Source organism: Hemibagrus wyckioides, linkage group LG21 (genome assembly GCF_019097595.1).
Source record: "Hemibagrus wyckioides isolate EC202008001 linkage group LG21, SWU_Hwy_1.0, whole genome shotgun sequence".
NCBI lineage: Eukaryota > Metazoa > Chordata > Actinopteri > Siluriformes > Bagridae > Hemibagrus > Hemibagrus wyckioides.
The window spans coordinates 1,839,059-1,851,502 of record NC_080730.1 but is presented as its reverse complement, the minus strand read 5'-3'; the positions used below and the strand labels follow the sequence as shown (position 1 = coordinate 1,851,502).

The following is a 12,444-nucleotide window of genomic DNA, read 5'->3' as shown; positions in this document are numbered from 1 at the left end:
AAAGTCATAAAAATGATATATATTATAATCGTTATTATTATTATTGTCGCGATCTGTAGATTTTTAACAAAGTGTTTATTATTATTATTATTATTATTATTATTTTATCAGGCCCCCCGTGTAGAGCCCCTCAGTGCGCGCGCGCCTTGCAATTGACGTCACGGGGGAATCCCACCAATCGAGCGTGCGTCACGCGTGGAATCTTCGCAGACGGAAAGAACTCGATTAGCCCCGCCCACAGAGGCGTTGCTCACCATGGCAACGGCTGCAGCTCTTTATCATCCGCGAGCGCATTGAATATTCAACCCACATACAGTAATGAGCGGATTGTAAACGAGCGCTTCCGCGTGAACCTAAACGTGTCTGGTTTTAGGATTTCACACTGTATTTCGCATCACTGGGCATGTTTTGGTTCATATTGCACGTATGAAAAAGATGTCAATTTGAATAAATAAAAAGAGAGAGAGAGAACCCCGGTCCACTCCTCCAGCCCCCTCCCCTCCCCTCCCCTCCCTCCCTCCCTCCCTCCCTCCCCCGGTTGTGAGGCGCCTTTAGCCGGGAGAGGAAAGCTCTTTTTCGGTCAGATGGCGTGCCGCAGTCCGCCCCCACATTTCTCTCGCCCACACCAGCAGCAAAAAGACTCTCATTAACAACCCAGATACTGCCAGCAAAAAGCAGCCAGGCAGGGACTTGGACACTCCGAGACGAGCACTTTTTATTTTCATTGTTTACCTTAAAGTGGATTTCTATAAATATGCTCGAATCCTGTAGCGCTCTTGTACAGTTTATTCAGGAGAAATAACACAGACTGCTCGTATCGAAGCGATTTATTTTTGTTTTTTTGGGGGGGTTTGGACGCAAACATGACGTGTCGCAGTTTTATTCTGTAAACAAAGCAACAAATCTCGCTTACTGATAAGGCTTGACAATCTGGCATTAGAGAAAGAAACTAATAAGAGGCGAGGAAACGTGTTTCGAAATCCCAGTATTTTGCCTGTTCCGATTCCTGAATCGGTTCCTTCGGAATCCCACGCGGTAAGTAAATCAATTCCGCATATGCTTCAGTATTTGTTGATGTTTTCTTATCATTCTGAATTAAATCGTCTTAATCTTACCCCAGTGTAGTCTGTTTTTGGGTTTTTGGGGACTGCTGTGTGTTTGTTGCGAACGAGTCGATTCCCGTGAACGACTCTTTGGTGAATCGATTGTGTTTCTATTGAACCCCACACAAATGTAGAACCAGCAAATATGTCTATACTTTTAAAGTGTAAAGAGGGTAACATTCTTCACAAATTTCCTCTCACATACCTTATAAGGTCTAAGTAATGAGCAAATACATACAGAGCTGTTTTATGTTTGTTTTTCGCATTGTAGTTTTTATTTCAGTTATTAGTTTCTCTCATATTAATGTCAGCTCAGGTTTATTCAGTAATCTTCATAGAAAGGGATTGTGATTAGCAGTGGTGTGTATAAACAGAACATGCTTGCAACAGACAACACAGAAATGTAATACATATACATACATATATATATATATATATATATATATATATATATATATATATATATATATATATATATTTTTATATATACACACACACATTCAGTTAGAAATGAAAACTCAGTCATGCTTTTCTCATGAAGTATGCACCTATAACCTCTGAAGCTTCAATCTGCTTTGCTTGTATTTAAAGGAAGACCCTCCTGCTAAGCCTAACCCTAACCCAGGCATGCATAACATATGATGCTATAACACTTATACTACTAGATTATAATATAACAACAGCTGTACTCGGATCAGAAAAGTCACACAGCCTCTTCACTGTACACTTCACATTTGGACTAAATGTAATATTTCCCATGTATTATTATTTATGGACGCAGCCCAGGGGAGTGAATGAAACGTCTCAAAACTGACAGTTTGAAAGAATCAAATCAGTAATCTGTGTATACATCAGTACCCTAACTCTAAAATCTTTATTCTAAGCAGTGATAATATGATTGCTGGCATCAGAAACTAGGCGTAAGAGCAGCTCACTTCAAGCAAGAGTTATTCCTGCACTGAAGAAGTGAATCAGTGAAACATCCATGATTAAAGACGATATATATATCTATGTATATATATAATCTTAACTCTCGTTCCCTGCGTTTCTGCCTTCTGAAGAACGGCTCTCCAAAGACACAAGTCACACGTTTCATGAATGCGCCCTTGGTGAAAGTGTTATAGAGACCGGAAAGTGATGAATTTTACAGCTTTATTCGAGGTTAAAGTTGAATGAACTCCAAAATTCTGACTCCCAAAGTGACAGGATTTTTTCTCAGAAATGTAGAAACCAGTGAGAAGGAGATAAGTACGTCATGTGGGCGTGTGGGTTGTTGTGTACTGTACGTGTAAATGGGGGAAGGTGATTGTGTTTTGTTCTTCTTTTTGTCTGCTGTTAGCTGTGTATGTGACGTATTTTTGTAGAAAATCATCTAAAAAAAGATGAAGATAAAAGATAAAGATGATGTTCAATACAAAATAAATAAACTCCAGTCCAGTGAAGATCCTGGTTATTATTTGTACTTTAGCATTTGGTTCCATCACTTATTTATTTTGTGACAGTAAAACAATTTATTTTTCAGTATTTAAACTTTAGGACTAATTTTAGGATTCCAGGTTAACTGTACTTTCCTAATAACCACAGATTAACAGTCATGACCCCACGTATGCACTTTAGCCGAGCCCACTCATACCAGAATTAATAAACATTTAAGGTTAAAGCCATAAGGTGGCTGGAGTGGGCGGGGCTGTGGGTTGACTACAGATAATAACAGCATCACTTTCACTTACCAGCAATTAAAACAGTTTGGAATAAAATGTGGAGCTTTTTTAAGTTTTCTTGCTCTATTTTATCATAACAAAAATAAATAAATAAATAAATAAATAAAAATATTAAAAATATGTTGTGCAGTGGATTTCTGTAGGCTACATTTTTTTTCTGGCCCTAAAATAAGCTCCACCCCCAGCCAAAAACAGCTTCCCATCATCACTGCCTGTTTTTGGCCAAAATATGTTGCCTGTTTTACTGTGTTGCTGAGAATATTCATAAATATCATAAATGTCCCCGATTTGTGTGACCCCAAATTATGACATTATTAGCATAAACATCAATGTAATCCCTGCCAAATTCTTTCCCAGAATAGATCACTATTGAAACACTGATGCTAATTCTGAATTGTTTGATTCTGACGCTTGTGTAGCTGTAGTAGAGCAGCAGGAGGATGTCGGTGCCGCGGACGCTGGGCGAGCTGCAGCTATACCGTGTGCTGCAGAGGGCAAACCTGCTCATGTACTACGACACCTTCATCCAGCAGGGCGGCGACGATGTGCAGCAGTTGTGTGAAGCTGGAGAAGAGGAATTCCTGGAGATCATGGCTCTGGTCGGGATGGCTACAAAGCCCCTGCACGTGCGGCGCTTGCAGAAAGCCCTGCGCGACTGGGCCGCTAATCCCGCCGTCTTCAACCAACCCCTGACCTCGGCCATGGGAGGAATCCCGCTTTTTAAAATCGACAGCATTGTGGGCTCCAGGAAGTTAAGTAACGGCCAGCCAGCGTCCCCGTGCGACAGGGAGGATCAGGGAGCTTGTCTGACTCCGCTCCGAGATAACGGCAGTCCGAGGAGCCCGTGCTCCCAGGCATCGCCGCTTCCTCCAGATCATCATCTTTACAGGGACAAACTGTCCCCTATGGAGCCTCACTGGCTCAGTCCGGAATTAGACGGGAACGTCGGAGCAGAGGAAGACCAACCCAGTCCTCCTTTGCCTCTTTTGGTCCACTCCCGGAACATAGGTCCCTCGACACCGCCCACATCTTCCTCCTCGTCCACTTCCCCTTGGCCCGGAGGACAGCTGGACGCAGATACGGTGAAGGCGGTAGGGGAAAGTGTGGAGCGTTTGTTCAGGACGGTGCCGCACACAGACCCGGCCGAGGTGAAGAGTCTCCTGAGGCTGAATAAGAAGATGGCCAAGACGGTGGGTCACATTTTCAACATGGAGCCACACGACAAGAGCAAAGAGGAGGAGATCCGCAAGTACAGCCTCATCTACGGCCGATTTGACTCCAAGAGGAGGGAGGGCAAGCAGCTTACGCACCATGAGGTAAGATCCTGCTTAGGTTTGCTAACAGCCTCCAGTGTAGCACTGTGTGTAGTGATCTCCTCAGTCTCCTCTCTGGACGTGTTTGTGGAATGCTGACCTGGGTTATGTCACAATCTTCCTATAAAATCATGTCTTATGTCTTTTTATTTTGGAAACACTTTTGTTCATCAGCACAGCAGACTCAGGTAACAGGCGTGGCCTAAAGTCTGAAGGCGGAGCTGATTTTTTTTTTTTTTTTTTTTTAATTTTGCTTCAGACACCAAACACGTCTCTGGGGAAGAAGAGGGTACTGTGGACATTTTATTTTTAGTCTGCTGCTGTAAATATGTCACTTGGTGCTTCAAAAATCACAGAAGAGCTTGATGATGACGGTCAGCTTCAAAGAGCTGCTTTTAAAAGCATTAATAAGTTAGCATTAATAAGTCAGCTAGCATTAATATGCTAGCATTAATAAGTCACAAATTGTCACTACACTGAGCTGAACCCCTGTTTTTACGTCATAAAATATAACAGCCAATCAGATCCTAATATGCAAATGAAGCTGAAATTGGGGCGGTTACAATTTGCATATTCATATAACTTCAATTTTTTAACTTAATTGTAGTCATAGCAATATTTTAGCCAATATAGAAAACCAAAAATTCTTCTCTTGAATGCTTAATAAACGAACAGTAATTCTATAATTCTGTATTTATATAGTGTTTTATAATCCTGTCTGTATTTATTTGATTACTTTTAATTAAAAAGCTTAACTCTGAATAAAATGCAGCTTTTCTGTGAATAGAAACTGAAAAATAATAAAGAATTGTACCACATGACAGCTGTTGAAACCCTTCAGTGGACAGAAAGAGTTCAGATTTCCTGATGGTCTAATGTGAACGTAGGATCTGGATCATTTGTGTACTATAGTGAACTAAATGCTCTAGCTAATATTTACGCATCACTGTTCGACTCTTTCCTGTTCAGATGATCATCAACGAAGCGGCGGCGCAGTTCTGCATACGCGACAATGCGCTGTTACTGCGACGGGTGGAGCTTTTCTCTCTGGCTCGGCAGGTGGCGAGGGAATGCGCCTACACCTCCACGCTGAAACACAGCAGGTTCGGACTCACCATCCTCTCACATGACCAGTGTAAACGCATCAACACGATAATTAACCAAATTAAACCCAACGACTCTGAACATCAGCTTCAGAACGTTCTGGATTTCTACTGAAAGTCGAGATCCAGAACCGTTACACTGCGGCTCAGATAGCTTATGTGTTTTTTTTTTGTTTTTTTTTTACATTTTCTTCACGACATGATAAGATTTATTCTCAGATTTTATTTTAAACTGATGGACATAAAAAATAAAATAAAAATAAAATGTATTATTATTTATTTTAAGTCAAAACGGTCGTCACATGATTATATAATTATTAAAAAAATAACAAAAAGAATTCAACAGCACTAGTAATAATAATAATAATAATAATAATAATAATTCTGCTCTGTTGTTTTAGGACCAACCCTGAGGACTGTACCAATTCCATGACATGAGAATATTTATTCTCATATTTTATTTTAAACTGGTTTAAAATAAATAAAATTATTTGATAAATTATATTTTATAAATTATTAAAAAAATCAATTAAAAAATAAAGTTTATTATTATTATTATTATTTTAATTCAAAACGGTCGTCACATTTAAAAAAAAATTATAATTAAAAAATAACAAAAAAATACAACAGCATTAGTAGTAATAATAATAATAATAATAAAAATTATAATAATAATAATAATAATAATTCTGCTCTGTTGTTTTAGGACCAACCCTGAGGACTGTACCAATTCCTTTATGGACAACAGCGCACCCAAAAGAATCAAACTTGAGGTTGGTGTATATTATTATTATTATTATTATTATTATTATTATTATTATTATTATTATTATAATTATTATTATTATTATAAACCTTCAGTTCTAAAAACAGTAACAATGATCTGATTTCCAAACACAAAAGCAAGCTATTGGCTAATTGAAGTCCTTTGTTATTATAACAGTGATCAGGATCTGGTTCATCCTTGACCACTCAGCTGTGATGTGATTGGCTAACGAGCGTTTTCTCCTCAGGTCACAGATTCAGACGGCATTAACCCGATCCGCGGATCAAAGAGCGCTGACGCAGCGATTCACAGCAGCCTCAGATCAGCGGCAGACGACGACAGTCTGTCCGGAGAAAGTCTGGACAGTTTATCTCACGGTAAAAAAAAATAAAACTCATAATAATTCAGTTCAGAATAAAATTAACTGAAGGAATATATCACTGCTGAGCTCAGGCATGTGCTGATTTTATTATTATTATTATTATTATTATTATTATTATTATTATTATTATTATTATTATTATTATTATTATTAGCTCAACCTTTTAACTTTTATGATATAAAATAAAAATAAATAAATAAATTTAAATAATTAAAAAATATTAAATATAAGCAAATTTATCAAAAAAAAAATTCTTAACAGGAACGCTTTCTAAAATAAATATAAGATATAAAGAATAAATTTGAGATTTCTATATTATCTATATTTCTATATCTCTTTTGTACTGGATTTATAATCTTCTAATAAAAATGTTTTTTAGATTGTTTACATTTTCACACATTTCACTCAACTCAGCTGATTAGTTTTCGTTTGATTAGGATTGTTAGAAATAGTTTCATAACCATCAGGACTGTTTAGACACACTTTGTATTTTCAGGAACTTTAGAAGTACTTTTTTATTTCATTAGAAATTCATCAGAGCGGTTAGAAGTTGTTGTTTTTTTCCAGGACTGTGAAAGCAGTTCTCATTTCCTCTGCAATTTGAGCAGTTTTCATGTTATCAGAAACATTAGAAATAGTTTTAATAGTGTTTTAATCTCAGTGTCACCTGTTAAAATGAGACGAGATGAAACATTTCTGAAAGCAGCGCCCGTTTCGGGCCAGTCGAGGGCAAACGTACCGAATCCAGAACACACTGTAAGAAGGTCAGCGCTGTAAACCCCCAGATAATGACTCCACTCCTTAGCTAAATAGCTTAGAACTCTTGCAGTATGCTGTCTCCATGGTAACAGAGACCTTTTTGGTCTAACAGATGATCAGCACATGTCTAATTGAGGTTCAGATCTACACCGGATTCTGACACGTCACTGTCTTATACTTGTTGTTGTTGTTGTTGTTTTGTAAATATCACGTCTACCATCCGTTTGTGATGAAGAATAATCGTATTGATGAGCTGCAGCGTGTGTGTGAGCGTCATTCTGTGTGTGTGTGTGTGTGTGTGTGTAGATGTAGGGCCTCACTCTCTCCCCTCGTCATCCCCCCGTCCCCTCGCCGACACCATCGGCCCCGTCACCTGGAGTCGCCAGCTCATGCAGCAAACGCTCATGGACGAGGGCCTGCGATTGGCTAGAATGGTGTCACGTGACCACATGGCCAAGGTCAGCCTAGGGTCAGAGAAGAGACAGACTTCAGGTGAATTCTGTTCTGCATGATACTAGTTCTGTTTGATTCACTAATAATTAAAAACACATCATAAAAATATAAACAGCGAGTCTCTTTCTTTTGATTTTTAATCTCCAGTGGGCGGGGCTAATCTTAATTAAAGCTTCAACCCAGTGAGTCAAAGCTAACTAGCGAGTGAAGACTATGTAGCGCTGATAAAAATCTAGCGTAGCAAGCGAAAGCAAAGTTAGCATTGGGAGCTAATCTACAGAGCTACAAAAAAAATTTAACCGGGGAAGCGAAACCCACCGGTGAGTGAACATTAACCGTCACACTAGCATGGAACAGCTGCAGGCAAAAGCAAGCTAGCAAACAAAAGTGAGCTTAAACATGAAAATCTTAAAAAAACGGAAAGGCGGAGTCTCGGACGGGGTTCTGTCCGACACTCGTCTGCACACGTCTGATCGGCGAGTTCAGCTGCTGTTTCGTCACATTTCTGTCTTGCTTTTCTTATTCAGACTTGGCTGCGTGTTAAATAGAACAGAAGTTTGGTATCGAACAAAGATTTTTTATATAACATGATATTTATACCGTATTTCTTGTGACTTTTAAGTTATAAGAAATGATTGTAGAGCAGCAGGGAGCTGTATTTAAATAGCTTTGTTCTGTGTGAAGTGAGTCTCCAGGCTATAGTTCAGCAGAAACACAGAGAGCTTGTGTGCTCACATTAAAACTGTAGCCTTTGAGATGCAAACGCCTTTGTAATGCGATGTCACCATGGGGTGGAGGGGGAGAGGAAGCGACAGAGAGAGAGAGAGAGAGAGAGAGAGAGAATGCTGCATGGGCGGCTGGGGCCACAGGAAGTAGCGTGTGGGCGGTAAATTGGAGCTCCCCCCCTGCCTCTCTGACGTCAAAGCTCATGAGAAATGTGTGAGCAGAGGGCGGGATGGATGGATGAGGAGAGAGCGGGGGCGAACGAGTGGGCCGGAGTGAGAAGGGCGTCGCATTGACTCATAGAAAGACGGAGTAAAAATAAAACGCGTGGGCAGGGGAAGGGTGCAGTCTCTTTTATTTCCTCCTCTTTTCCTTCCTTAAGCTTAATGAGGAAAAGATGAGCTCAGTAACATGTATTCTTTAATTTCTTACTATCTCTTACTTTCACGCTCCGGCTGCAGAAACACAAAACACAGAGGAGAGCGGTGAGGATTTCACCGAGACTGTGCCTCATCCTGCTCCTGTAAACCTCTCTCTCTCTCTCTCTCGTCCTCTCTCTCTCTCCTCCACACCTACACCAGATCACTGGAGTAGCTCTGTTTTCTTAGGACAATGGAAAGAAGTTTGATTGACAGCTCAAAATCCCACCCTCTGTTTCATGGTTCTGTTTCATGTAGCAGTTTTGCTCTGGTCAGGAGTAGGATTAGGATCAGGAGCAGATAGGGAGGAATGTATTTAGCATTTGTTCATATTTTATAGTTTTATTTTTTAATTCTATTCACCATGACGGTATTGGATTTTGCTGTTTTGTTATTTTAACAGGAATTATTTAATAAAGAAAAAAGAACAAGAAACCGTCTTCAAACTGCACTTTAAATATTTATAAATTTGGAATTTCTTTTCTGGAGGCTCTAAGACTTATTTAGAGCTGATTCTTACAAGTTTTGCTTTGTGTGTTTATTTTTTATTTACACACCAATACTGCAGCTCTGATAGCTAATACCGGGTCAATGAACCATTAAAAACCATTATTTATGCTCTTCACATTTGTGACCTTAAGTCTTAATGACCCTAATCTCCTTGAAGCTATTATTATTATACTGTAGATTATAATAAATGATTAGAGTTAAGTGACGAGAAATGTGTCTTGAGAAAGAAATAATAAAAAAAGGATTTCTTCATACCGTTCAATCACTTCATCCTAAGCTCATGATGACTGATATGACAGGGGGCTGCTAACTTAAAAAAAAAAAAAATTAAAACATCAGCTATTATATAAAAAAATGTTTTAAAAAATCAGATGCCTCCAAACTCTTATTTTGAAAGTCACCCTAAACTTATATTTTAGTAAACATGCAGACATCACTATTAAGAAACCTTTAAAAAGACGATCATTATTACATCATAACAAACAAGAGCCAATCAGGTTCGAATATGCAAATGAACATCAAGCATCACAAACTATTTAAAAACATTTGAGGTGTTTTCTGTTTTCACAGTTTGTTTTGTGCTTCATTTCAACTTTGCGTTGTTTTTGTTCTGTTCATTTGAAGTTTCTGACGTGGAGAACGGTGTGTTAAAGCGATTTCTTCTCCTACTCACAGAGCCTGAGGGCCGAGCGTCGGACAGACGAGGCTTGAACGCATCCCACCAGAGCAGCAGCCCTGCCAGCACTAAAGACGACCCTTAAAGGGACACCAGCAGGAGCCAGAAGTTGCCTTGCTGCTCATCTCAGGTGTCATATGACTCGAACTCTCTGGAGATTTTTACACCTGCTTTCCCAAAACTGTCTCATGTTAGTCAGCACATCCCAGGTCCAGTGTTCGAATGTTCTTCAACTGTGAGTCAGTGGCTGGATGAAGATGTGTGTTGTAGATCAGACTTGGTGCTGAATGGTCCGAGTTCAGTACAGTTCAACGCATTCTCGGATCGCCGAGGGGGTGTGGCTTACTACTACAACATTAACGAGCTGATGCGTGATAGACGTGTTTAAAACATCCAGGACTTCATACAATACAGAACCATGTAGAGCTGTTTTGCTGAAGTTTGATGCAGTGCAATACTGTAATATAATACTGTATTATATTACACACACACACACACACAATCACACACACACACCAGTACTAATTAAAGAATGATGTAACACATTTGACTGCTCTTGGGCACAGAGGACATGCCTCCTTTTCTTGGACTGACTGACAGAAAAACCACACCTTCTTTACAGAGATTGACAGACACAGAGGCCACACCTCCTTACTTTGGACTAAATAGCACAGAGCCCACATCTCCATTACTAAGACTAAACAAAGGCCACACCTATTTTTCCAGAGACTGACACACACAGATGCCACGCCTTTTATACTGGGGCCAATAGACACAGAGTCCATGTCTTCTTTACAAACACTTCTTTTACTGAACCTGGCAGGCTGAGAGGCCACACCTCCTTCAACAGGACTGACATAAGCAAAGGCCACGCCTCTTCTGAGACGCGTGACACTGAAACATCTCTTTCCCTGGATCTAGCATTTAATTTCAATTTAATTTGATTTGTATAGCGCTTTCAACAGCGGACATTGTCACAAAGCAGCTTTACATGGATATGAAATTTTAATTTAGCCACAATAAGCTAATAGACACAGAGGCCACGCCCCCTTCTTTGGTATAAAGGCACTGATCACGAAAATCATATAGTTCTCTGAACCCACACACTATACAGTCTACAGTGCATTATGGAGTTTTCTCATTTTTGGTTATGTCTGAAAGTGTAACACAGAACACCCAGAAACACCCAGTGTACTAGGATAGTGTCTAAATGATCAGATTACCCATAATGCACTGTGTTCCAGACTATGCTGAAGCCTGGATGTTAAAAAAGACAGGAAGGAGATTTACATTTCTTGTAAATACCTAGAATACGTTCGTTGCTGTCACATCAGTAACGCAGCCGTAACCGTCGATTCGTTTCCATTTCCTGATTAACGGCATGTAACTTTAGTTTAAAGACACGTGGCAGTGATAACACACACCGACTCTGAGCTGAATCCCAGTCTGTCGGAGTGGGAAATTAGATCGTACAGTCATTAAAGGAATCCGTTTTTTTTATTGTGGTTTAATTAAAACGATTTTTAACACTAACTGATTAAACGTATAGAGAATATTAGCGTATGAGCTGTAGTAAAAGTACGGGATATTAGTTTGTGTTATCTTTTCAAAACTTTTTAAAGGTAGAAAGCAATCTAGGTTTAAATCCCGATTTGTCACCAGGACATGAGGATCATCCAGTTGGTTGTATGTGTTTTTGTTTTTCTTTGGATCATTGTTGTCTTACTGGCATCAGATAATTTATTTTTTAATATTCTCAATAAATGGTATTTTATTGTTTATTGCTTGTGTTTGTCTTCCTTATTTGGGCTACGTGGTGAAATCTTTAAGGCTAAAAAAAAAAATCCTTGTTTACATTTTACAAAACTCATGTTAGTTCGGTCAGTCGATGTGCTTTTAATTATACACATACAGGATTTTTTATTTTTTAGTCATTTATCAACACAAGTTGATATTTCTGACATTTTATTTCTAGTTTCCACTCTGACCTTTATCCTAGCTAGCTCGGTCATTTCATAGCTAATGTTGCTAGACCTCCACACAGTACATCATCCACTTTGAGTCAGCTTCAGATATTTAGATGTCTTTTCATCTGGTGTTTGAGTGAAACTGATTATTTCCGACATGCTGATATGTCTCAGTAACACTTTGAGCACAACTAGATGAAAATGTTTCCATTTTCAGCCCTATTCTGAGGTAAACAGGATCATAACAAGCTAGCAAAACAATGCATGATGATTAGCATGCAGCCTAAAACTGGAGACTGTACCACTGATTCCACTGAATAGTTAAAAAAAAACTCGCCTTGAGGTGTATTTTAAACTGAAATGTGACTTTCACAGTCATATGAACCCAGTTATATGCCACTCTGTTATAGAAAAAGGAGGAAAAAACCCTCAGATGCAGGAATAAACAGGGCATTAGATCTGATCACAGATGATAAATACGGACGGACGGATCTTTGGTATGGCTGAGCTGTAGCATGCGCGATCTCTGTTCACCGGATGATGCAGTGC

General features: G+C 39.2%; 1 protein-coding gene across 2 annotated transcripts; it reads left to right on the top strand.

Annotated features, from left to right (window-relative positions):
- Positions 1-552: 552 nt before the first annotated feature.
- nab2 (NGFI-A binding protein 2 (EGR1 binding protein 2)) lies at positions 553-11,689 on the top strand. Of its 2 annotated transcripts, XM_058374040.1 has the most exons (7): positions 554-1,035; positions 3,244-4,140; positions 5,107-5,240; positions 5,947-6,013; positions 6,254-6,383; positions 7,454-7,639; positions 9,928-11,688. In XM_058374040.1, exons 2-7 carry the CDS (start codon positions 3,265-3,267, stop codon positions 10,011-10,013), a joined length of 1,479 nt encoding a protein of 492 aa, XP_058230023.1. In that variant the 5' UTR covers positions 554-1,035; positions 3,244-3,264; the 3' UTR covers positions 10,014-11,688. The 2 variants fall into 2 exon arrangements, with proteins under 2 accessions (XP_058230024.1, XP_058230023.1); XM_058374041.1 differs by lacking the exon at positions 7,454-7,639 and having other exon boundaries at positions 553-1,035; positions 9,928-11,689.
- The last annotated feature ends 755 nt before the right edge of the window (positions 11,690-12,444 follow it).